The following is a 23,629-nucleotide window of genomic DNA, read 5'->3' as shown; positions in this document are numbered from 1 at the left end:
GGAGCTGAACCAGACTTTTCACAATAAAATTGGCTGCAGACTCAACTGGCATGCCCATCCTTTACTAAAAACAATAATGTGGTTGTTGGTACTTCTTATCATAGAATTTCCCCATGAGATATAATTGGTTGCTTTCATCCAAATCTTGCAGGAATGGGCATTGATTTTATTTTATAATTTCGGCCCTTTTGACTCCAGACTTCAGCGATCAATGTTCTACAGAGTTTTCCATTCATATGCATAGAAATGTGTGTGTTTGAGCTTAGTGTATCAGCAGAGAAGGAATGCAGTGTTGGAATGTTTTTTCGGTTAGTCCATATGAAACACAGTGATGGTGGTTTTGAGTCTAACTGCCCCATCGTGACCATAATTGAGTCAGCATGGGTCTCGTCTGGGTCATCCATGTGCGCTAAATCAGTTTCTGGCACAAGAGATGATAGAAAGTGAGTGGAGATGTACGTGCAAGCTCCCGACTCTGTAAATCAAGAAAACTGTTGTGGGACCAATGATGATAAATTTGGAATATCTGTACACAATGGACACAAAGGCAAAAAAAAAGATGTCCACTTTGTTTAAACATGCGTGCTAAGATGAGGAAAAAGTCACAAAAAAGAATCATATTGCGTGTGTTTAAAATTGTAATAAGTTATTTTTGCACCTAGCAGATTAGATATTTTTAAATACATTGTCAGTAGAAATGCATTTATACTGTGGATTCACACAGTAGGGGGAAAATCAGAATGGAAAAAGGGGAGGGTAAGTGAGGAAAATGAGAGATAATCAGAGGGAGGAGTTGATAGATAGAAGGGAAAGCCAGCATGAGGGAGAGGACAAGACAAAACAGGATCTAGTGAGATAGAAATGTTGCATAACGGTTACTTACTTAATTCTGCACATCCAGCACAAAGAGAGGCTGCTTTCCCATCTTGAGGACTGAACTGAGTGTGCATTTATATAAATTATGATTTGAAACAAACTATTGACATATGATCCCCATTTTAAACTGGGATTTTCTTACTAAATCTGGCAATCTGGACATTTTGTGATTTTTTTTTTTTAAATCCAATATGTAAAAGAGTGCAGTAACCTTGCAAAGCCATGCATCTTGGTAGCTCCCTTCAAAGGCAACTTGCCTGTTTGTGTTCCTCCTGGAGGTGGAGCACTGAGCACCTGTTTGACAAGGTAGGCTACTCCTAAGGAGACAAAAATTAATTCATGGAAATCCTCTGTTTTGTGCTTATTGCACAATTTTCTTTTCCCTGAATATTTTATTTAGGACCCACGTATCTCTTATGTGACTAAGATTTTGCTCATTGAAAACGTGATTTTTTTTTTTTTTTTTTTTTTGCTACCCCTTGAATTATTCCAATTTCCGATCCGATGCTATCAAGAAATAAGTGATGACATGATCACAAGATCGCAAGTGGTAAATGTTTTTGTAGAGTTTATGAATACATTCCAAAAAAATAGGTATTAAGATAGGTAATCAAAAAACTGAAATTCAACAGTTTGTTCAAAGAAAATCAAATGTTATATTAAGGCTCTTCTTTGAGAAATTAAAACATTTGAAGGCACAAGTACCATCGCACTACTACAGTTTCAGTGAGGAAATATATTTGCTCGCGGTAAAGAGTCACGTTAAAAGATTGGCTGCAAACATTGTTGTCACTTTGTCATTGGACCAAGTACTGTGTGTCGATGTTCCATCTGTTCCGTTTCCTTTTTTCATTTGGGCAATTGATTGGAAGTTGTTAGACTTCTCACATATCACTTTATGATTTCCATGGAGAAATGCATAACTTGAATGAATGGCTTCTTTTTGCAAAGCTCCAAGTTGCTATTGGGCAAATTTTGTTTCGCAGATATTTCTTGCTGACCAAGTGTAGTGGGGCACACACCTGTGAACAAAACTGTTAAGGAAGTGGGAATATCATCACAACTTTGACCCTTATCTCTACCAGGAATTCCGGACATGCATGTTGAGCTCTTAAATGAATTTCATGCCTGCTCTGTTACCAAAGTTCATCCAGAAGAATACGAGGATTTACTGGAATAATGCAGGTTGTCATCCTCAGAGAATATCTTGTGACTGTTGAATAGCGAGCCCAACCCTCTCCAAAGCCAAACTAATCTAAATGGATAAACATGCTGCATTGAATTTCATGAGGTGTTCACACATGCATGTTGCTACAAGACAACAGATTGTTCATATGATGTGATATGTACATTTGTGAAACCCCTGAAGCACCATGCAAACAGGCTGTTTCATTTCGCAAACACCAATGTCCACACTCCACTTAGCATCTGGTTCCTGTCAAATCACTAAGAATTATGCTTCCCATCTTGGCTGTTAGGGCCGGGATTACTTTCATCTGTGAGAAACGGCTCAGCAGCAACATGCAGAGCTTTGGGCTGTGTGTTTAACCTTACACCCTGATTAGAGACCCCTCCTGCCAGTATCACTGTTTAACCACTTGACCACTAAACATTGGCACTTTCTCTTAATGATATTTTGGGTGGAGATACATCATTTCACAAGGTGAGCTTGAAGAGATAATTCCATCTGTCGTTCTATCTGTTTTGGGGTTACTTACTGTTTTTGAAATGGATGCTGAGTGATGCTGATACTGCATGTTCTTCACCAAAAGAGAAACCATAAAAAAGGTGCCGACACACATCTATTAGGCGAAGATTCCTTGAAGGTACATTCTCCTCCTGCTGACTTGACGCAGCCTGACTATTTTCTCTGTAAATAACTTAACAGAAGACAAGATAATTAAAGTTTGAACTGAAGTCCTGACAAGAGTCAGGACAGCTTCCTCCTTGAGCATAATGATAAAATGCCCTCCCCCCCTTTTTTTTTCTGCAAAATTTATGCTGTTTTTTTTAAATCTGCTTTAATTGTGGGCTTCTTTAACTTATCTATCTTCTGTGCCATTACATCAAGTGTTATGTCCATTTTATTTATGCTCAGGATTTTTTTTTTCTTTGATTCTTCATAACATCATTCCCATATTTCTGTAATTCTGTATTCCTCATAATTAGCAAATAGAATTTGAACATGAAAGTGTGTATTTCTTCTCTCCAGGGATCTACAAGGTCCTGCAAGAGTGTGGAGATAAGGCGAAAGCAGTCCCGGTAAGGCACATCACTCCATACTTGGACAAAATAAAGTTTAGATGAGGTATTCTGCCTCTGGTAAAAGCAACATAGCATTTGAAAAAAATGGTGTTATTAATTGTGTTTGTCGTCTTAGAATGTTAATTTTCATTGCTCCCTTTGTTCCAGTTATTTTACTTGCATGGCTTTTTCTCACACAGCTTTATTATATACTCAAAAGGCAACAGAGCTGATTGCTGTTTGGCCTCTGAGATAGATTCCAAAATATCAACAGCAGTCTTGTCAAGTGGTGATTAAGGAGGTGTTAGTGATGAAGTTGGTCTTAGTCTGAGATAAATCTTAGACTAGGAGAGGTTTTTTCTTTGGGAAGATTCCCAAGAGTCTGATTTACGGAGATTCCAAACATAAAGCCTATATCTACACAGGTGTAAAAACATGTTTATAACCAAAAACAACTTAACAAGCAGGTCTACTTTGTCACACAATGACTTTCCATCTCTCCAGTGACTGTCTTATTCAGCTGAGCAAAGTAACCACCATTGCTCTGTCTTGGAGATCCTAATAAATCTATCTCAAAGGTCAAACAGCATCTCTGCTCTTACAAAGCTTTGGCGCTGCATATTGTTGAAGGTGATCCAACAAGAATAATTGTACAAATAATCAAACTAACAAGTGTGATGGATGAGGCGGTACATACATTTTTTCAGCCATGGAGAGTTCAGATTGAAGCTGAATGCAAATTGAAATGGAGATGGAGATAAATATGTAAGGCTAAGAGAAAACAAATAAACGACTAAATAAATATGTGGCCCCATAGTACATAAACCTACCCCAGCTACACTCAGTACTATACGCGCATTATATAACAGAGGAAATTAAGAACAAATCAAAATCAATTTTTGTGAGCAAAAGTCATGGGTGACGAATTAATATAATCTTGTAAACAGAGGAAGATTGGCCTAGATTCAATATTTATTAAGGTATCTGTACTAAATGTGTCCCATACCGTTTTGATAAATTGTCACTTGTTTATACATTTTTAAACACAAAAACTTAAATCAGCATTGAATGAGAGGATAATACCTAAAAAGGAAATACATTAAATCTCTGCTCAGCTAATCTGGTCAGCTTGACTCATGTCAAAGGGAGACACCAGGTGACCATGCTTTCTTTTCCTCATTCAGCTAAGTTCTTCATTGCAAAATTGCAAAATTATTAAAGTATTCTTGCAAGGTGACTTTATTTTGCATAGCATGTCACATGAGGGTTGTTTATTTTTTTTTGTTGTCCAGTGGCTCGTCAATCAGGGTATTTTCTTGGCTTCCATACAGTTATTCTTGCATGAGAGTGAGATTGTATCTGCAAGTAGTCTTTGGCCATTTATAAAGTCGGACACAAGAACCCCTAAATCAGCTTGGGCGGCTTGTCATGATTTGCCTAAATCATTTCCATAAAATACAACATTTCTATTAGACTAATTATTGCCGGTTTAAAATCTGCTGGTTAGAATCTTTTTCAATCTCAGTGCAGTTGACTGCATTTCTATTTGTGTATGACGTATTATATAATTTTGCAAACACACAACCAAAGGGGGAAAACATTTTTTTTTAACACTAGTAGTTTCAAAATGATAGCTGTAGAAAAGGACTAACAGAAAAATAGGTCAAATTTTGTTATGAACACACTTATCCTGGGAAATTGAAAACTTAGCTTCTGATCAGCTGACATTGAGGTCCTCAGAGTGAATATCGACCTCATCCTCTCCGTCTTTGCTGCTCATCTTCTCCAGAAGTCAAAGCGTGGTTCAGGCCATGGAGGAAAGCTATGAGGTGGACTTGGTCTACATCACAGAGAGGATCATCTCCGTCTCTTTCCCCGCTGCCGCTGAGGAGTGCACCTACACTAACCACCTCAAAGAGGTGGCAGCAATGCTACGGTCCAAACACGGCGAACACTACCTGGTGAATAATATTTCATATATGAAAACTGAGAGCGATGCCATGTACCACTTTTTTGTTGTAATGCAATAAGCTTTGTCACAATAAAGATTTTTTTTATGACTTCAACAAAAACATAAGCTCAGAGCATTTTAATATTTAATTGTTTCATTTTCTGCTCTTTGATTTCAGGTGCTCAACCTGAGCGAGCAGCAGAATGACTTAGCAAAGTTAAATCACAAGGTACAGTCAGTTAAACATCCAATGTTTCCTGTCGTTAATTATGCGGTTAATCAAACACAAAAACGACAACAGCAAAAATGAACTCTCCGATCCCGTTTTTGGTTTCTACTATCTTCATCAGGTACTGGAATTCGGCTGGCCAGACCACCACGCGCCGCCACTAGACAAGATTTGCAGCATGTGCAAGGCCATCGACACGTGGCTTAACGGAGATCCACGCAATGTTGTGGTTCTTCACAACAAGGTAAACCGGTGACGACTGAGACAAAACGACAATGTCCACTTTTTTTTAATTGTAGTTTTGCACATATTACAGATTCAGTTAAAGTCACTACTCCCACCCTTCCCTTCTACTGGCTCTCTTCCCAGCCTCCCCCTTTAAACTTCCAACTCTCCATACTGTGAGTTTATTACACATTTTGACAGACAACAATGGAATTACAACAGTAATCTGCAACAGTGGAAATATTAAAACGCCTTTTGCTAGCGATTACTTCATGGCGGCTTCATATTCGATTATTAAACAGAAGAAAAGAAAGCAACATATTAAGCCGAAATTCTGCCCCTGCTCTATTTTAGCAGATCACTTGTTCTCTTTTTCTTTTAGACCGTGTCATGTTTCAAATACTTTTACATCATCGACTTGTAATGTAATTCATGTTGCTCGCTGATCTCCTTTTGACTCTACACTTGACTAAACGGTCTCATTTGCTGGCGATTAATCCTGCATCAAACATCTTTTTCAAACTCTGTCTTACTTCTGACGGATCATTGTACTCACTGTGGTATTTTTCCCTCCTCTGCTTTGTTTCTCTAAGGGAAACCGGGGTCGAACAGGGGTGGTGGTGGCTGCCTACATGCACTACAGCAACATATCTGCAAGGTAACAAACCTGTTACCACGCGGGTAGACATTTCCTGAACTGTAGAGTTGTAGTCAGCACTGAAAGTATTTCAGCACTTTAATCCCTCAGTTGCGTTGACTCCTCTTCAAAAGGTTTTGTGAGGACAGAAGCAGCAATCCATCACATTGAGGCTCGAAAACTCTGAGACCTGAACATCCTTGAAAATTAAACACTGATGTGATTATTGTGGCCAAACAATCCATCGTGGCTGGTTTGTTTTTCTGGCTCACACAGAAAGATTTCCTCCAAAAGGTCATCAATCTTTTATGCAACCAGATGTTAATAGGTAGGAAAACGCCCGGTGGATTTAAACCTGTTTTCAATCTTGTAAAGCACATATTTCTGATAGGCAAACTCGGGGAAAAAAAAAAATGCAGGTTTTTCCAAAACAAAGGCTATTACGTTTCATGGATTTGTATGTAATTTCAAAAATGCACCACTGTATTACAGATAATATAACACAGCTCCTCCTTTTCCATTATACAGTGCAGATCAGGCACTGGACAGATTCGCCATGAGACGTTTCTATGAGGACAAAGCACTCCCTGTTGGTCAGCCATCTCAGAAAAGGTTAGTGATTACCTCCTGTTTAAATTTAAATCTTTGTCTATTAAATCTAACTTAATGAAAAATTTGTGCTCAACACAGGTTTTTAATTGCTTTTAACCTGCACATTTGGAAAGGTCCGAGCGAGGTTCTTTGAAAGTCTGAAAAAAATCTCCATATTGCTCCATTTAGGGGGATGTCATGATGGCCTTTGTCACAGTATCTGGGTTTGTGTCCTGCTTCTGCATTCCACTGTTTGACAGCTTTCATATCAGTTGGTGCACACTCACCCTTTGGGCTGTGTCGGTGTTGTTGCAATTTTCACTATTCCTAATTTTCACAGCTACAATCTGCTGTCATACAGTGCTATTGCGTACAGTAATTACCATTAGACTTGAACTATTTAACCTTCAAGACATGTGGCTCAGTTAGGCCACTGGACGTGAGTTGTGATTGCCCAACCGTCACCGGGGACCCGGCAGGTGAGCGCTCGGACAGATCTGGCCAACGGATTAATTTAAATAAAAGCGATCGTTTCGCAGGCCAGATGCAGCCCAAATGCAAGAAGAATTCACTCGGCCCCGTTGTCAGCTGGAAAATGCAACTCGGTCTTTTAGCTTAGGTAGCGACGAAAATTTTCATGTTTTCATTTGTTTGTTGAGACGTTTTTTTGGGATTGCATGTATTACTATTTGAAAGGAGAAGATAGATATTTGTCAAGTTGAGATTTTTCCCTCATTTCCTCGTAACATTTAGAATATCTGATAGCATGGCTAGCTTGTGATTGCAAGTTTCCTATTATTGCACTGCACAAAGTTGTGTCTATCCCTTGGTTCTGTCTGGCTACGCTGCCTTTTGGCAAACACGAACCCTAGCCTTCAATACACTAAAAGCATTGCATCCACCTCCTCTAGATATATTGTGTATGATTTGTGGCCTTTTTTTAATCATGATAATAAAGTGAATGCAGCACACAAACAGTCCCCTCAGAGAAAGCAAAAACAAGTTCAATGCTTTTTGTTTTTTACCAAAGAATTTGCCGCTGTTGTCATCGTCTTCTTTATCTACAAATGAATTTCAACTAAGATAATTGAGATCATGTCTGCCTGCAATTCCGCCAGTCTCTGGGGAAGTTTCATTGCTTGGTTCCCTTTCATTCCTATCTTTCTGACCTTTTTTTTTTCTTCTAATTCTTCCCCTTTCAGCACTGTTTTGGGATAATAATCTGTTCTTGGCTACAGAGCAAAACAGCAAAGTAGACACTTAACCAGAGTGAGTCAAATCAGGTATATGAGCAATTTCATTGGGGCCTGTATTCTGAGGCATCTTCTTCGAAGTCATAAATCAGTTCCAAGCATATCATTTGCTTCCTCTGCATAACTCTTTAAAAGGTTGACCTTTACTCTATTGCTTTCTTCACCTCTGAAGAGAGGAATCCTGATCTTGCAGCTTCCCGTACAAGAGGGATGAAAGGTTACATGGAATAAATGAAGAAACCCAAAAAACAGGGGATTTCACACCTCTTCATTCAGCCTGTGAATTAGAGAGCCAGCCATTATCTAATAGGTATATGGCCTTCTTCTACCACTCAGCTATTTCCTGCTTTGGATATAATTATCTTTGCCTCTGGAGTCTGCCAGCATTATGGTCTGGTATGTGTGACATGAACATCAGGAACAGGAGATGAGCTCATTTTGCTGCTGCCCCTGACGCTTGTAAAAGATTGGCATAATTGCATAATATTTTGGGACCATCGTTCTAAAATGCACAAAAGCAAGAGTATTGGCTTTTCCTGGTTCTGATTTACAATGACATACATGGCTATACTGAGTGATTACATGTTTTGTGTACTTAATTGGATGCTTAAAAGAAATTCACTAGAATACCAGGATTTACAGCAATACTGTGTCTGACTTGCAATGCATTTCAAGAGCATCTGTTTCACATTTAGTTTTTAGTCCTAATTTAGCACAGGGAAATTATACATTCTGGTTCAAATCAAAATTTGACCCTGGGTGTGAAATATTTATTTAGGCTGAAGTGAACATCGACTCATCGGTGCTATTGCTATTTTCCCTCACAGCATACACTGTCCAGGGCAATCCGTCTCAAAATATGAGTGACGGTTAATCAAAAATGCACTGAGGTACAGAGGACCTCAGTCAACCCTTTATGACACCTTGCATCATTTTTTTGTGATGTTCAATATTATTATTATTATTATTATTATTACTATTATTATTATTATTACGGTCATGTAGTAGTAATATTGTTGTTGTAATGATAATCATAACAGCTGCTGCTGTTGTGGGATATATGTTGATATTTTAGGTGGAAAATGTCAGAGGTTGCAAATATTCTGGCAATATGTTGAAATGGAGGGAAAATATTAAAAACTTTCTAGCTTCTTTTCCTAGGACAGCTATAGCACCAAAATGAATAGTCACATGAGATACCCCAGGTGCAGAAATGATTTATTAAATCCGTGAAGTGTCTTGGGGCCACATAAATTAATAATAGAAGCAAATAGATCTATTTATCACACCCTATTCAAACTAGTAAGTAATTATTCAATTGCACATTTAAAGGAGACCCTTTTTATTCAAATTTGGGATAGCATGTGTATCTTGAATGCTATATTATTGATTTCACAGCTGAAAAACAGGTTCCATTATACAATGTCTTTTTTTGTGCCATAAAACTTTATTGAAGAAGACCAGAAGAGATAGGACAGGATCACCTGGAGCATGGACTGACATTTTGGTGATGCGAGACCAAGGGAAGAGGGGAATAATTGAATCTTTCAGTGTTATTGGGACGTTTGCGGTCAGTATTTGAGAGGATAAGTCACAAATGAAAGCAGTAAAAACAAACCCAGGAATTTGGTATGCCCATGTTCAATCGCTCCTGCCAGCAGAGAGTGCGGGCTGCTGTTTTGATGGAAAGTTCAGTGGGGAACCATGTGTCATTTCCCATTTCCTGCCTTCAGTCAAATTGCTCCTGTTAAAAATACAACCATTCCCTCTACCCCTAATAGAAGTGTTTATTTGAAAGCTTACTGTAATATTTCCCTAATGTTTTTGTGGTCACAACTCAACTGACTTTAACCATGGCTTTAAACTAAAAAATATAATTTTCCTACAATAGAATTTAGCAAGGACATACGTCTATGTCATACCTGAGGGTTAAAGCTTACAAGGAACAATAAGAGGGCAATCACATGTCATGTTCTGTGATTCATCTATAAAATTAAAATGTCAGGAGGGTTTTCTTCCTGTGGTTTTTTTTTTCGGGGTTCTCCAGTTTCCTCCCTCACTCCAAAATCATGTAGTACCAGTATATTAATTAAAGAAATATAAATTTCCCAGACATATGCATGGGAGTGTAAATGGCGTGATGTCTCCAAATCGGGTCTTGAGATTGATGGGCAATCTGCTGTGACCCCAAGTGCCTGTTAGTCGGAATACAAAAATGAATGAATGAAAAAAAGTAAGGCATGAAAGGTGGAAAAAAAGGCTTAATTGCACTCCTGCTGAACAAAATGACAAAGTTCATCATGAACATTGAAATTTAATTAGAAAGTACTAACAGGGAAATTTCCTATTTGATGCATTGTTTGTTTTAAATCCTTTCTCAAAAGTTGACAAAACAAGTGATAAAAGGAATGTGTTGAAAATGTACACCTTTTCAAAGACCACAAACTTTTCATGCTCAATTGAATTTTGGAAAAAGGGACACACACACACACACACACACACACCTTCCTACTACACTTCCTACCAGTGATTTCTCAAAGTCCCACTTCAGTTTAATTGAATTTCAGAGAGGCTAAACCATCTGGCCGCAGACTGCAGAGCTGAGGGAATGTGTGCATGTGGCAACCTCGCAGTCAAGGTCACATTTGGTACCCTCATCATTATCATCATTAACACCAGACCACACGAGCACAGCAGACCCCCAGCTGGCCTTTGTACACACCAATTCACTCTGACATTTCCCATAGTGTATCAAGACTGTTTTATAGTCAGGATGGAATTCACTTCTCGGGGCTCATGGCCAGTAAAGGTGAACCACACAGGATGAGGGTTTTGGTCTTGTGGATCTGATCTATATTTCAGCCTGATTATCCCGATGCTCAGTGGTGGAATAATTCAAAAGTATCTACATGAATTGTATCGATTGCCAGAGAATTTGGTAAAAAAACATAATACTGGTGCTTCAATCCAGCGCAACAGACCGGTCAAAATGTTTTTTTTTTTTTTCCAGTGTGCTCCATTGCAAGTGCCCTAAGTGCCTTGACTATAGATATTTTTATTTACAAACGGAAGATTCAAATACAGGCGACAAATTGGCAGCAGTTAGGGCTTCCATTTTACAGTGTGAAGGTCCAAAGGGGCCTGTCTGTGTTGAGTCTGCATGTTCTCCCTGTGTCTGCGTGGGTTTCCTCCAGGTTCTCCAGTTTCCTCCCATAGTCCAAAACATGAACTGGGCTCACTGGAGACCCGAAGTTGGCCAGACATGTGAAAGAGAGTGCGAGTGGTTGTACGTCTCTAAAGTATATGTGACCCTGTGGTCGAGTGGCAGCTGGTCCAGGATGAACCCCGTCTCTCACCAAATGATGGTGGGGATCGTTGTTTCCACCTCTGAGGGATGGTTAAAAATGAATAACTGATTGGCATTTAATATCCATTGTCTTCACCTCAAGATGGCGCTGGGATGAGACATTTTGGAGACACTGGATTTTGTAATCGGGTGTCACAAACTATAGGTATATACTGATTTTGAATTAGGGTAATTAACCTTCTGTTGTTGAAAAGTTTTTTTTTTTTTTTTTTTTTTATAACAATATGGAAGAAACAATCAATGTACCGGTTTTGAAAATAAGCAAGTACAACCCCAAAGTGTGCAAAATGATACTGTACAGGATATATTATATCTTAACTGGGGGTTATGATTGTTGATTAACAACTTCTTTCCGGAAAAATGTTCTCTTGGTAGGAAATACTTAGTATAACCTTTCTCTTCTCTGCAGGTATGTCCGCTACTTCAACGGCCTGCTGTCCGGACACATAAAAATTAACAACAAGCCCCTGTTTCTGCACCATGTCATCATGCACGGCATACCGAACTTTGAGTCCAAAGGAGGTGAGCATTGACTCACCAAATATGGTTGAGGAACTCTGTTGGTTGGTTTTGAGATATTTTAAGTCCCTTTCTTTATTTCCCTTCACAGGCTGCCGTCCTTTTCTAAAGATCTATCAGGCAATGCAACCAGTCTACACGTCAGGAATCTAGTATGGGCATTTTTCTTAAATTCACTTCAGTGTGTTTTCTTTTTCTTTTGAGGAAAGAGATTTCCAGGTTTTTTTTCCCTCCTCTTTCTTTACACATGTAATGATTTTTGTTAATACACAGCAATGTTCAAGGAGACAGCAACACCAGTATCTGTATCACTATTGAACCCGGGCTGCTTCTAAAGGGAGACATCTTGGTGAGAACAGTGGCTGCTTTTGACTCAGGTCTTTTTTCACTCATCTAAGACAGGGCACTATCTGTCGACTTCGTTTTCTCAAAATAATATCTCACCATAAATTGTATATTCTACAGTCCCACATTTCATAGTTGATATTTATTTCTGTTTCTTTTTTATGGGTATTGTTTTCACAATCCATCACTTATTTTGCAAACGTTATCAAAATCGATGGTGTTATGCCTGTGCACTTACCAGCAATCTTGTACCAGTACCAGTGTGGCTCCTCTTGCTACTGAACTTGAATGACATCTACAAAGAGCTGGCATTTACGTGCGCTATTAATTGCTCACACACAACAAAATCAGCAGCATCAACCTGTCCCAAAACACAAAACACACTTTCACACAGATGTACAAGTAGTTTTGCTCCGCGAGGGATACACAGCACACAGCAGATTTAAGCAGCGCATTACATTAACTTGCTTCAGAATAAGAATAAGAACAACTTTATTTATTCCGAAGGAAATTGTTGTGCCAGAGTTCAAGTAAAACATAACAATAATAGATAATAGTAGGAAGGAGGGAGAATAAGAAATACAAATAAAAATATAAAGTGTCAAAGTCAAGGCTATGAAGTAAAATAGAGCCCTAAGAGCCTAAAATAGAGCCCTAAGAGTCTCATCTAAAGGATTCTGAGTTGTTGCATGTTTCAAGAAATTGGTATGAAAACATCTAATATACAGTGAACTTACGAACGTATCTGAATCAACTGCTAAATCTGTCAACCAACTGATAGGCTGTTGTGAGTAAAATTTATTGATTGTTGTTTTCTTGCTTGCCGTAGCTAAAGTGTTACCACAAACGGTACAGGAACCCCACCAGAGATGTGGTGTTCAGGGTTCAGTTCCACACCTGTGCAATCCATGACCTCGGAGTGGTTTTTGGAAAAAATGAGCTGGATGAGACCTTCAAAGGTAACTGCACTCCTGGAAAATTATTTTTTTGTGCTCGGGCTGGTATTTGCAGTGCTTAGTATTTGTATGTACAAAGAGCAGTGTGTGTGCTCAATGGTGCCAGTCAAGACAGAGAAATATACAATGAGTGAAATGGCTTTTCTCTTAAGTGCCTGAATAAAATCTTTAAAAAATAGATTTGGTTAAACTGTAGGTAAATGCCGTTGTCACTTATTGATTGTCCTGTTTGTTTTTCTGTATTCAATCTGGACTGAATGTGTGTTTCAAGCTATTTTGACTACCAGTGAAATTTCCATTTAGTTGTTCTTCTGGGCACCTTTTCTTGCTGTTATGTATTTAAGAGCTCTTGCTCGCTGCTGCAATTTTATTGTAAATGGGGTCCTCTGGTGGTGAATCTGCATAAAACACTGCGGGAAATGAAACGAGGGGGCAATTTAAACATCTTTGAATTGAAGAATACTGGCACAGTAAGCAGGCTTATCATTAATTATACTCATGTGATGTCAAGTTTTTATATATTTTTAAAATGATTATTGGTTTAATTCTCAAACTGCACAAAATATATATTAACATGTTTGTATATATATATATATATACTGCTCAAAAAAATAAAGGGAACACTTGAACATCACAATGTAACTCCAAGGCAATCACACTTCTGTGAAATCATAGTGTCCACTCAGGAAGCAACACAGATTCATTTTGACTTGTTTTAAGGACATTACATCAAAGTTGGATCAGCCTGGAGTTTGTTTTTACACTTTAATTTTGAGTGTGATTCCTAATCCAGATCTCCATGGTTGATACAATTGATTTCCATTGATAATTTTTGTGTGATTTTGTTGTCAGCACATTCAACTGTGTAAAGAGCAAAGTATTTCATAAGAATATTTCATTCATTTAGATCTAGGATGTGTTTTTTAAGTGTTCCCTTTATTTTTTTGAGCAGTGTATATACATATGTCAGAGATCAAGATGCTAAGGTTCTCTTTGGGAGTGACGAGGATGGATAGGATCGGATACTGGCAGACTGATACTGGAATTGGAGCTGCCAGGCAGGAGGTCTAGAGAACGACCAAAGAGAAGATTTATGGAAAGAGAGAGAGAGAGAATATGAAGGCAGTTGGTGTGAGAGAGGAGAACAGAGAATAGGGTTAGATGGAGAAGGTTGATTCACTGAGGCAATCCCTGAAGGGAGGGGAAAAGCCGAAAGGAGAGGAGGAAGAAGTGTGTATATCTATACATTTATGTATATGTCATTGTGTTTTATTTTTGCACAGATGAGAGATTCCCAGAATATGGCAAGGTGGAGTTCGTTTTCTCATATGGCCCAGAAAAAATTAAAGGTGATTACATTTTTATCAACCAACAATAGAAGCACTGAAAACACACACAGGCACACACACACACACACACACACACACATATATATATATATATATATAAAACATTAAAAGTGAAATTAAATACTATATATGTATATAGTATTGTTTTCATATACTCCGTACTATATACCATATATATATATGTGTGTGTGTGTGTGTGTGTGTGTGTGTGTGTGTGTGTATATATATATATATATATATATATATATATATATATATAGTATTTTCTTTCACTTTTAATAATTTTTTTTGTCTTTTTTTTCCCATATTACCTGTCATAAATTTGTTTCTCAGGCCTCAGCCACCTGGAGAATGGGCCGAGTGTTTCTGTGGACTACAACACCCAGGATCCCCTGATCCGCTGGGACTCCTATGATAATTTCAGTCACCACTGTGAGGACACAGTGGACGGCGAGCATGGTAAGTCAAAACAGATATAAACACAATTTGATGGACAAGTTATCAGTCCTTTACAGTCACTAACAGACACTTGTCAGGTGATACTGCTTAGGTGGTTTGGTTTTCAGGTTTTTTTCAGACGATGAATTCATAGGAGCAGCATAGTAAACCTATTTATGGATGTTTGTGTCTGTCTCTGCATATAATATATAAGTATATATAACTTTTATCACATATGTCATACCTTAACACTGTTGTTAGTTACTTATCTCTCAATAATATTTCCCAACAAAAACTTCCATTAACAAACTGTTAAAGTATTACTAATAATAGTATTAATTCATGAGTGCCATTATGTTCTATTAGCTCAATAGCCATAGCCACATAGGTTCTTCCTGCTTGCTAACAGTCCCCCCCCCCCCAACACACACACACACACACACACACACACACAGGCCTTAAATAGTTGCTGCAGAAATAGGGGCTGTCAGTTGCAGTGCTACTGAATGCCCCCTCAACGGTGTGGGGGGGTTGAAACCTGAAACATCAAGAACCCCACGTCCCTCAAATACTCAAAACCACCTTCATCCATTGCTTGGTTCTGCTTTTGAGCTTCTGAGGTAAAAGTTTAGAATGAAATATCAGGCACGAGTTGTGTAATGTGCCTCACAATACCTTTCAGTCACTTGTCTGCAGTCAGTATTGAAATTGATTCGTATTGATAGGGAGGTATTTGAGTAGAGAACAAAAGTATAGCATGAGTATATTTTTCCTTTTAAAGCAGCTGAAGTAAATTGGAGCTGTGAGCTGAGTGAATTTAAGAGACCATGCAAAGAGCCTTGCAGAGGCAATTTAATTTTCCAATGCATCACATTGTCAAGGTTACTGGTTTTTATAATCCCAGTAATATCATGGTGTCAGAGCGGCTTTACCAGCCCACAAACAGTTCATAAGTCATACAGCAGCAACAGTCCTGGCACACAACAGCAGTGCCTTTTTTGGCCAACTCTTGGATTTCCTTTTTTTTAGCAATTAGTAGAAATGTAGTCATAAGCTTGCCATGAAAAATAATACCGCAGCAATAGAACACGAAGTTATAGGAAGAGAAAGATGTAAATAAAAATGTACCGAAAAAATATTAAGAAATAAGGATTACTTAACTTTTAAGTGACATTGAAATACAAGACAAAATACATTAAAAGACAAACTTACTACTACCATTTTATCAAAACAGGTTTTGAAAAGACCAACAGTCTTTTTTCACGTGGTTAGAGTTACATTTTTTGTCTCCTGCCCTCTGAGTGAAATATTTCAATGTTTAGAAATGAAAGAACCATTAGCATAATAGCCTTTTATTTCCTCCTGTCATATTATTTGCTTATTCAGTTTTTTACAAAATATATATATAAAAAAAATCCAGTAGACCAAAGGTCAGGCCGAGGAGAAGTGTTGCTATAAAAGCCATAGAAAACATCTCAGCATGTTATCCTTCCATTTGCCCCAGTCATATCGTTACTTTGGACAACAGTCTTGCAGAAACACTGATCATGAGGATCATAATTACTGCTGTTAAACAAAGTCATGCAAAAACAAAAGGATGGATTCACACAGAGTTTAGTAAGGAGTTGGCAGACACTATGAGGTCACATCCGCTCTATATATGGGTCTTTTTATTGCAGTGCAAGGCCCATTTCAGTTTTATGAACTCCCCCAGAGGAATATTGTGGTAATAGCTGTATTTAAAGAAAAATCTGTGGGAAATGCTCAAGCTGCAGATTTGCTCCTGTTCGAATAGTGGACCATGTTCGCAGAACGGGGGAGCATATTTGTATGTATATATATGAACAAATGCAATTAATATTTTTCCACAACCTTGAAAATTAATTGATAGATGGTGGCAAGACCAATGTTCATTTAATAGAATCAGCCTGGAGTTTATTGGAAATGTATATGTATGGATTTATTTTCATTTGTTGGAGTGACAGGGGCAGCATTATTTCACATCACAAGTGTAATATATGCACATGAAGTATAATAGCAAATCACAAATTTTAATTTGACAAATTTTCATTTCTGAAGATTCCTTCAGAAAAGTGCCTAAAACAAGGATAAAATGTATTTATTTCATAGTTTTAAGATTTTAAGGTTAAAACAAGCACACAAAGGGAAAAAACAAATGAAACCTACAGCTTCTGTGAATTCAGTTTTCTGACTTATATCAATTAGTTTTAAAGTAGTTCTTGTACATGAATGAATAGGTGTGATTTGTGATCATAAGTTGTGAGCAGTCTTAAGAAGTTTTAAAAATGTCAAAATGGAGATGCCAAAAAACACTCTTGGCATTTAATATGACTTATTAATGTTTGCATTCCCAGGTGAACACAAAGATGGTTGTTTCCATGACAGAATAGACTATTTTTACACACTGCCGTTCGTTCAACACCAATCAGTCATTAGGGATGATCCAGGGATGTTTATCTTGGTGGATGTTATGCACATAAACTATTGGCTTGTGTTGATGTCTGAATGCAACAGAGCCTTGCTGACACTCATCCTGTACGCTGTTTTTAACAGTGACCTTGGAAATCCAGTCAAAAGGGCTCAATGAAAGATAGGTGTCTTAAAAGGCCTGTAGGATTAGGGGGCTCAGTCATGTATATTTTATACTGATGCATGCAAGAAGACGTCTTTTTAGCCTACAGCTGCTGTTTGTTTGAAATAATGTTACTTTTGTGCTGTGAAATGCGTGTCTATAGACTAGGATACATTTATAAGTATTCATGCAGCTGCTTGCAGAAGTTTTGTTAAACTATTTTAGCATATATCTATACAAATCCACACACACAAATTATTTTTTTTCTTTACATGTGTTCTGGTCTTTTGCTGTTTTTATGTGGTATGTTCATTGGCTTGACTTCGCTCCACTAATAGCCCCTGTGGCCTGGCAGCTGTTGACCCTAATGTCAAAAGGCCACTGTTTAGGGCACCAAAACAGACAAAAAATCTCTAATCTCTAAAACTCTTTTGAAGAATCTGGGATGCTTAGCAACAGATTGATAAACAATTTACCCAGAGAGGTTTGTGTCTTTTTGCTGTTTTTTTTTCCCCTCTCATAATAACAATGGCACCAAAAGTATCACTTTCTTCTGAAGTGAAGTTGGTAATATCCCTTTAAGTCGGTCAATGCCGTATGTTTAAATACAAAGTACTACTACTGGTGCTTTCTGCAGCAAATATGGTGAAATTATAGCAAATAGAAGCTTTCTAAGTTTGACACACGTATATAAAACTGTTATTAGTTAGAAATAAATTCTTGGACTTTGGAGTTTAATTTTGCATGGACCGATGCTCTGCACATTTCCCCAGTTTTGAAAAAAAAACATAAAAAGCGGTCTCTTACCACAGTGGAATGAGTGTGTGCTTGTTTCAATGTGTGCGGTTTACAGTAGAGAGGCAGTGACAGCACAAGCTGCCTTCCTTGTTTACAGCCCTCCTCCCATATTTGGCGGGGGCCAAGCCCTGAAACATGTCTGGAATAGCTGGATAGTGACAGAGAGAGACCCTGAGATAGAGAGGCAGGCACAGAATATTCTGAAAGAGGCACAGAGGGCTGGACGCGTGCAAAGTCTGAATAACAGTGTAAAGTGAGGGTTATTCTTCCTTTGAATGCTTTCCTTTGAGGAAAGAGTAAAATAAGCAGAAGTGGTTATGGAATGAAATTAAACCAAGGGCAGAAGGACAGAAGCTGATTATCATCATTGGGTGAGTAATAGATCGTCAAAGCCAGAAACTTTATTAAAAATAGAAGTCCGAGATGTACGTACTCACTGTATTTTAAATTGTATGCTTAATGAACAAATCAATCATTGTTTTGTACGTTGTTGAATGTTTTAATGGCATAGAGCTCACCTACCTTTACGCCAGCAAAAGCATATTGTTTGTTCTGCCCTCCTTAGGCTGATTTAAGTTACTGCATTTTTGACAATATCAACTTTTTGAAGTCTCTCTTCCTCACTTTGTTTCCTCGATTTTCTATATTGTTCTGTACTGTGAAACTTCTGTCATGTTATTTCCCTGGAATCTTTAAAATTCAGGCAATCAGTTTCAGCTATATTGTTTTTAAATATCTGTCTTTCATAGCATATTGTGATGCAAAATCACCCTGAACTTCAGAAGTACAGATTTTCCCATCACTCCCTCCACCTGTCTCTGCCACAGCCTCCACAATTATTCAGCCCCGGCTTCAATGATACGCGCACCTATAACATTCAGCTCAAAAGGAACTAAATATGTTCATCTGTCAAATCCAGAGTATGACAAATCATAAAAATTGGAGCCAAGACATCAAACCCGAAGTTCTGGCCCATGTTAAACACATTTAAAACATGATTTGTTTCAGTAGACTTTGTCATGCCAATTTTTTTATTTTTGCATGACATCACTTCAAATTTCAGCATTATTTTGATTATTATTTGACCATATTGGTGTTTTATGGCACATTGCATTGCACTACTAAAAATTAGATTGCACAGCTCGAATTTACCATTCTTTGATCACTTGTGTTTCTTTGCATTGATTTGCCTTGCAATGCGAGTTCACAGACACTTCAGATTGCCTCCTTGAGTTACAACCAATTGCTTTAAATTACTTTGCAAGCCTCATTTTGTGATCCTTAGCGTAGCAATACATATAATTGTGTTGCACTGCTATGCCTGATAAGTCCACATCTGACTTTGTATTTTGCCATAACTAATTTATTAACATAATATATGTCGTTTTTTCCTTTGCTAGCACCTTGTCCCAAATGATAAAATTTTTGTCCAGTGGTTCCACAGACATTTAAGTCTGTTTGGATGTTTATTGCGTTTCCATGCAAACATTGTTGCATTCTGTGTGTTTGGCACCTTGATGGTATAAAATGACTCATGGAACAAGCAATCTGTGTGTGGAACATTTTATGGGCAGGCTGCAATTTGGGCACACCAAAACTATTAAGGACATTGGTTGGTAACTTCATGTGAGTTCCAGAGAACTTGGATTGACTGCATGCTGTGCAGGATCGATTTGCAAAAACACTAAGTAATGTGAATTGGTTTCTGTCATTCAGTTATTTCTACTGGGTTCTGGAAGTTTCTTTTGAGGTGATGAAGAGAACTGAGTAGTTCTTCTGAAGTTACATATTTAAAAAAACAAAAAAAATTGGAATTTGATACCATGTCTTTTTATTACATGTCTAATACTTGCACGACTGTTAGATTTTAAAATGAGAAGTTTGCAGCTGCCAGTAGACACCGTTTTTTTTTTTTTAGCTTAGCATCCATAGCTTTGAAGAGACATTCCTAATTTTATCATTTATTGCCATGCTTTCACATAAACTGAAGTCTGCAGAAATGGAGAGCACTTTGGTATTTTGAAAGCATCCTGTGTGTTCTCTGCATTAGCACAGAATGCTTCTAGTTAGAGGGCTTGGTGACAGAACAGTGAGCTGCAGCAGCAGGTTCAAATCCTGACTCGGAAACCCCGCTGAGACTGTCCTTATCTCTTAATACCACAGTTTTCTCACTGACGTGTCTACGTCTCCACTGCTTTCATCGGCAGTCTCACACACCCTTTGTCTGTTACAATGGAGGGTGTGCAGCTTTTGGACAACAGCTTATTAAACCAGCTTGATGTCAAGAAATGAATCCTGAAACTTTTTTCTTTGTCACCACAAAAGATACATATGTATACTTGCATTCTGGACAGATGAAGTTCATAGGCTGTTACTGCAGCTTGCAAACATTGAGCAAGCTCAGTTTTTACTGCAGGTAAAAGGTTTCTGTCTCTTAAGATTTAAATAGAGACAGAGATGGCAGACGGGTATTCATTTAGATGGCAAGCACATGCACTTTTATAAAAGTGTCTGACACTCAGTAGTCGAAGAAAGATAGATAGACAGATGCTGAGGAAGCCAGTCCCAACCAGCTATGCACTGGCCATGATGGGGTTCTCTTTTAATATAAGAGATAATGTTGTGATATTGCAGCTAAGACATTCTCTCATACAAAGATGTCACATGTTAACAGGAAGCTGAGTCCTGTACTGGTAGTTTGCGAAAGAAAAAAAAAAAAACCACCATATTAGATGATTACAATATGTGTTCATTTTGACAATTTCTTATCAAGTGATTCAGAGAGACAATACATGACCATATACAACGCAGTCTTATGTAAAGACGTCAGGCGGTCGATATTGTCAATCTTGGACCTATAGCACTTTAAACTACACATTTATATCGGCAAAGGAAAAACATTCTGAAACATGGTTTCCTTTCTATATTTGATGCATAGAAGGACATGATTGGGGTTAAGGGCTGGAACTGGTTTTAGACAGATTACCTTTTATGACTGTCACGCAAATGATGGACAGGTTTGTGATGACATCACCCTGAAGGTAATCTTGAAAACAGACACTGATACAGTCATATCACGTTACCTCAAACTGTTGAGCACAAGTGACAGATGAACCAAGAAGCAGATAGTGCAAATATATAGCTGACAGTTTTCCTTTTGCCTGTCACCAATACACACACTGTGACACCTCTCCCGCTGATGTGTCGCTGAAGATTCTCAGTCATCCAGGTCACGGTCAATCATGGTCGAATCTTACCATGGCAACTGGACTTAGTTTCTTTCTTTGAAAATGTTTCTCCTCTCATCTGAAAGGGTTCTTCACACTGAAGAACTGTATTCAGTATTAAATAAGCCTCTCGGATGAGAGGTGAAACATCTTCAAGAAGAGAAATTAAGTTGCAACAATTAGATTTGACAATGACTCCCCTATTGATAAACTGCCATGGGAATCATTTACTTTTTTGAGTCAAATATCCATCACTTACAGAGTAGGAATCCGAGTACTTATGTTTTCGTATGTTGTATGAAGACACACACAGTCACACACACACAATCTCAGCCACCTCTGGCATGCAGACTAGCCGTCGACATAGTGATATGAAAGTCGTGAAGCTGAATCTGTGAGACCTACTTGATGGCTGGTGCATGTTTGTGTGCGTGTTTATACACATGCCAGTTTCAGCATGTCACAGAGTAAAATCGTATCCAACTAATTTGTCACAGTCATGAAAATGTCCAGACATTTAAATGTCTAAATGTTTATTTGAGGATGCTGTGCAACATGCAGTATCTTTGATTACAATATAAATGTTTTACTTCCAATCAAGTGTTTTCAACAAAGCCAACTTAAAACACCCACCATCATTTCAGAGATAAATATAATGAAAATATGGATGTTTCTTAGAGCCGTATTTCAGATTTAATCGCCATGCTCCTCTCAAAAAGATTACCAGGAACGTATCTTATTCAAATTAAAATATTTGCTGCAGTTGTTCTTAGTCGGCTTCATTCAGGATGTTATATTTGACACATAACTGAAGGACTGACATCCTGCCTCTCAAAACACTGTGTTGTCTAATGGGTTGTTAGTTACTCTTAGATGTACTAACAATGCACCGAGTATAATCTATTGCACAGCTGGTTCATTAGATACACCAATTATGCTGGTTGTATTACATTTTCTATTTATAATAAACCATTAGCCACAGGTGTTGAGATGCCTTTTTAATGGCTTCCAACACTGCAACATGACAATTGGGCATTCAAGCAAGCGCTAGCGAGAATCATGTGCACATATGCACGTGTGCGTTGTCACAACAAAAGACAGCACCTGTTGCATGAGTGGCGATCCAGAATCAATAGGCATGTAGAGTGGGGAGAATAAGTATTAGATACACTGATGATTATTCAGCCTTTCCCAATAGCAAAGCATGTAGAGGTCTGTAATTTTTTATCATAGGTACTCTTCAACTGTGAGTGATGGAATCTAAAACAAAAATCCAGGAAAAACACACAGTATGATTTTTTAAAGTATTTAATTTGCTTTTTGTTGCATGGCATAAGTGTTTGATCACTTACCAACCAGTAAGAATTGCAGCTCCCACAGATCTATTAGTTCTTTAAGAAGAAGCCCTCCTGTTCTCCACTCATTACCTGTATTAATACACCAGTTTGAACTCCTTACTTGTATAAAAGACACCTGTCCACAAACTCAGTCAAACAAACTCCAACCTCTCCACAATGGCCAAGACCAGAGAGCTGTGGAAGGACATCAGGGATAAAACTGTAGACCTGCACAAGGCTGGGATGGGCTACAGGACAATAGGCAAGCAGCTGGTTGAGAAGGCAACAACTGCTGGCACAATTATTAGAAAATGGAAGAAGGTCAAGATGATGATCAAGATCTCGCCTCACGAGTCATCAATGATGATGAGGAAGGGGAGGGATCAGGCCAGAACTACATGGCTGGATCTGGTCAATGACCTGAAGAGAGCTGGGGCCACAGTCTCAAAGAAAACCATTAGTAACACACCACACCGTCATGGATTATAATCCTGCAGCGCACGCAAGGTCACTTTACTCAGGCCTGCACATGTCCAGGCCTGTCTGAAGTTTACCAGTGACCATCTGGATGATCCAGAGGAGGAATGGAAGAAAGTCATGTGGTCTAATGAGACGAAAATAGAGCTTTTTGGTCTAAACTCCACTTGCCGTGTTTGGTGGAGGAAGAAGGATGAGTACGACCCCAAGAACACCA

At 38.2% G+C, this 23,629-nt stretch overlaps 1 protein-coding gene across 30 annotated transcripts in view; it reads left to right on the top strand.

Annotated features, from left to right (window-relative positions):
• Positions 1-23,629, top strand: part of tns1a (tensin 1a) — a 100,738-nt gene that overhangs the window by 54,057 nt on the left and 23,052 nt on the right. For 28 of the 30 annotated variants that reach the window (XR_015106279.1, XR_015106280.1, XM_086148366.1 and 25 more), the window contains 12 exons: positions 3,089-3,138; positions 4,910-5,081; positions 5,250-5,300; positions 5,422-5,544; positions 6,119-6,183; positions 6,691-6,774; positions 11,783-11,895; positions 11,984-12,044; positions 12,166-12,241; positions 13,067-13,196; positions 14,477-14,542; positions 14,876-15,001. Coding sequence is in view for 28 of the 30 variants with exons in the window: in XM_086148366.1 (XP_086004492.1) it covers positions 3,089-3,138; positions 4,910-5,081; positions 5,250-5,300; positions 5,422-5,544; positions 6,119-6,183; positions 6,691-6,774; positions 11,783-11,895; positions 11,984-12,044; positions 12,166-12,241; positions 13,067-13,196; positions 14,477-14,542; positions 14,876-15,001 (1,117 nt within the window). In the remaining 2 variants the exon portion in view is untranslated. Of the gene's footprint in view, positions 1-1,061; positions 1,183-3,088; positions 3,139-4,909; positions 5,082-5,249; positions 5,301-5,421; positions 5,545-6,118; positions 6,184-6,690; positions 6,775-6,942; positions 6,978-11,782; positions 11,896-11,983; positions 12,045-12,165; positions 12,242-13,066; positions 13,197-14,476; positions 14,543-14,875; positions 15,002-23,629 lie in introns of those variants that run through there. The other 2 variants (XM_086148391.1, XM_086148393.1) reach the window with 2 other exon arrangements.

Source organism: Fistularia commersonii, chromosome 6 (assembly GCF_037954325.1).
Source record: "Fistularia commersonii isolate RoL2024-O1a breed Wild chromosome 6, RoL_Fcom_v1.0, whole genome shotgun sequence".
Classification (NCBI taxonomy): Eukaryota; Metazoa; Chordata; class Actinopteri; order Syngnathiformes; family Fistulariidae; genus Fistularia; species Fistularia commersonii.
Note: the sequence above shows the minus strand (reverse complement) of the source record. Positions and strands in the feature narration are given on the sequence as shown.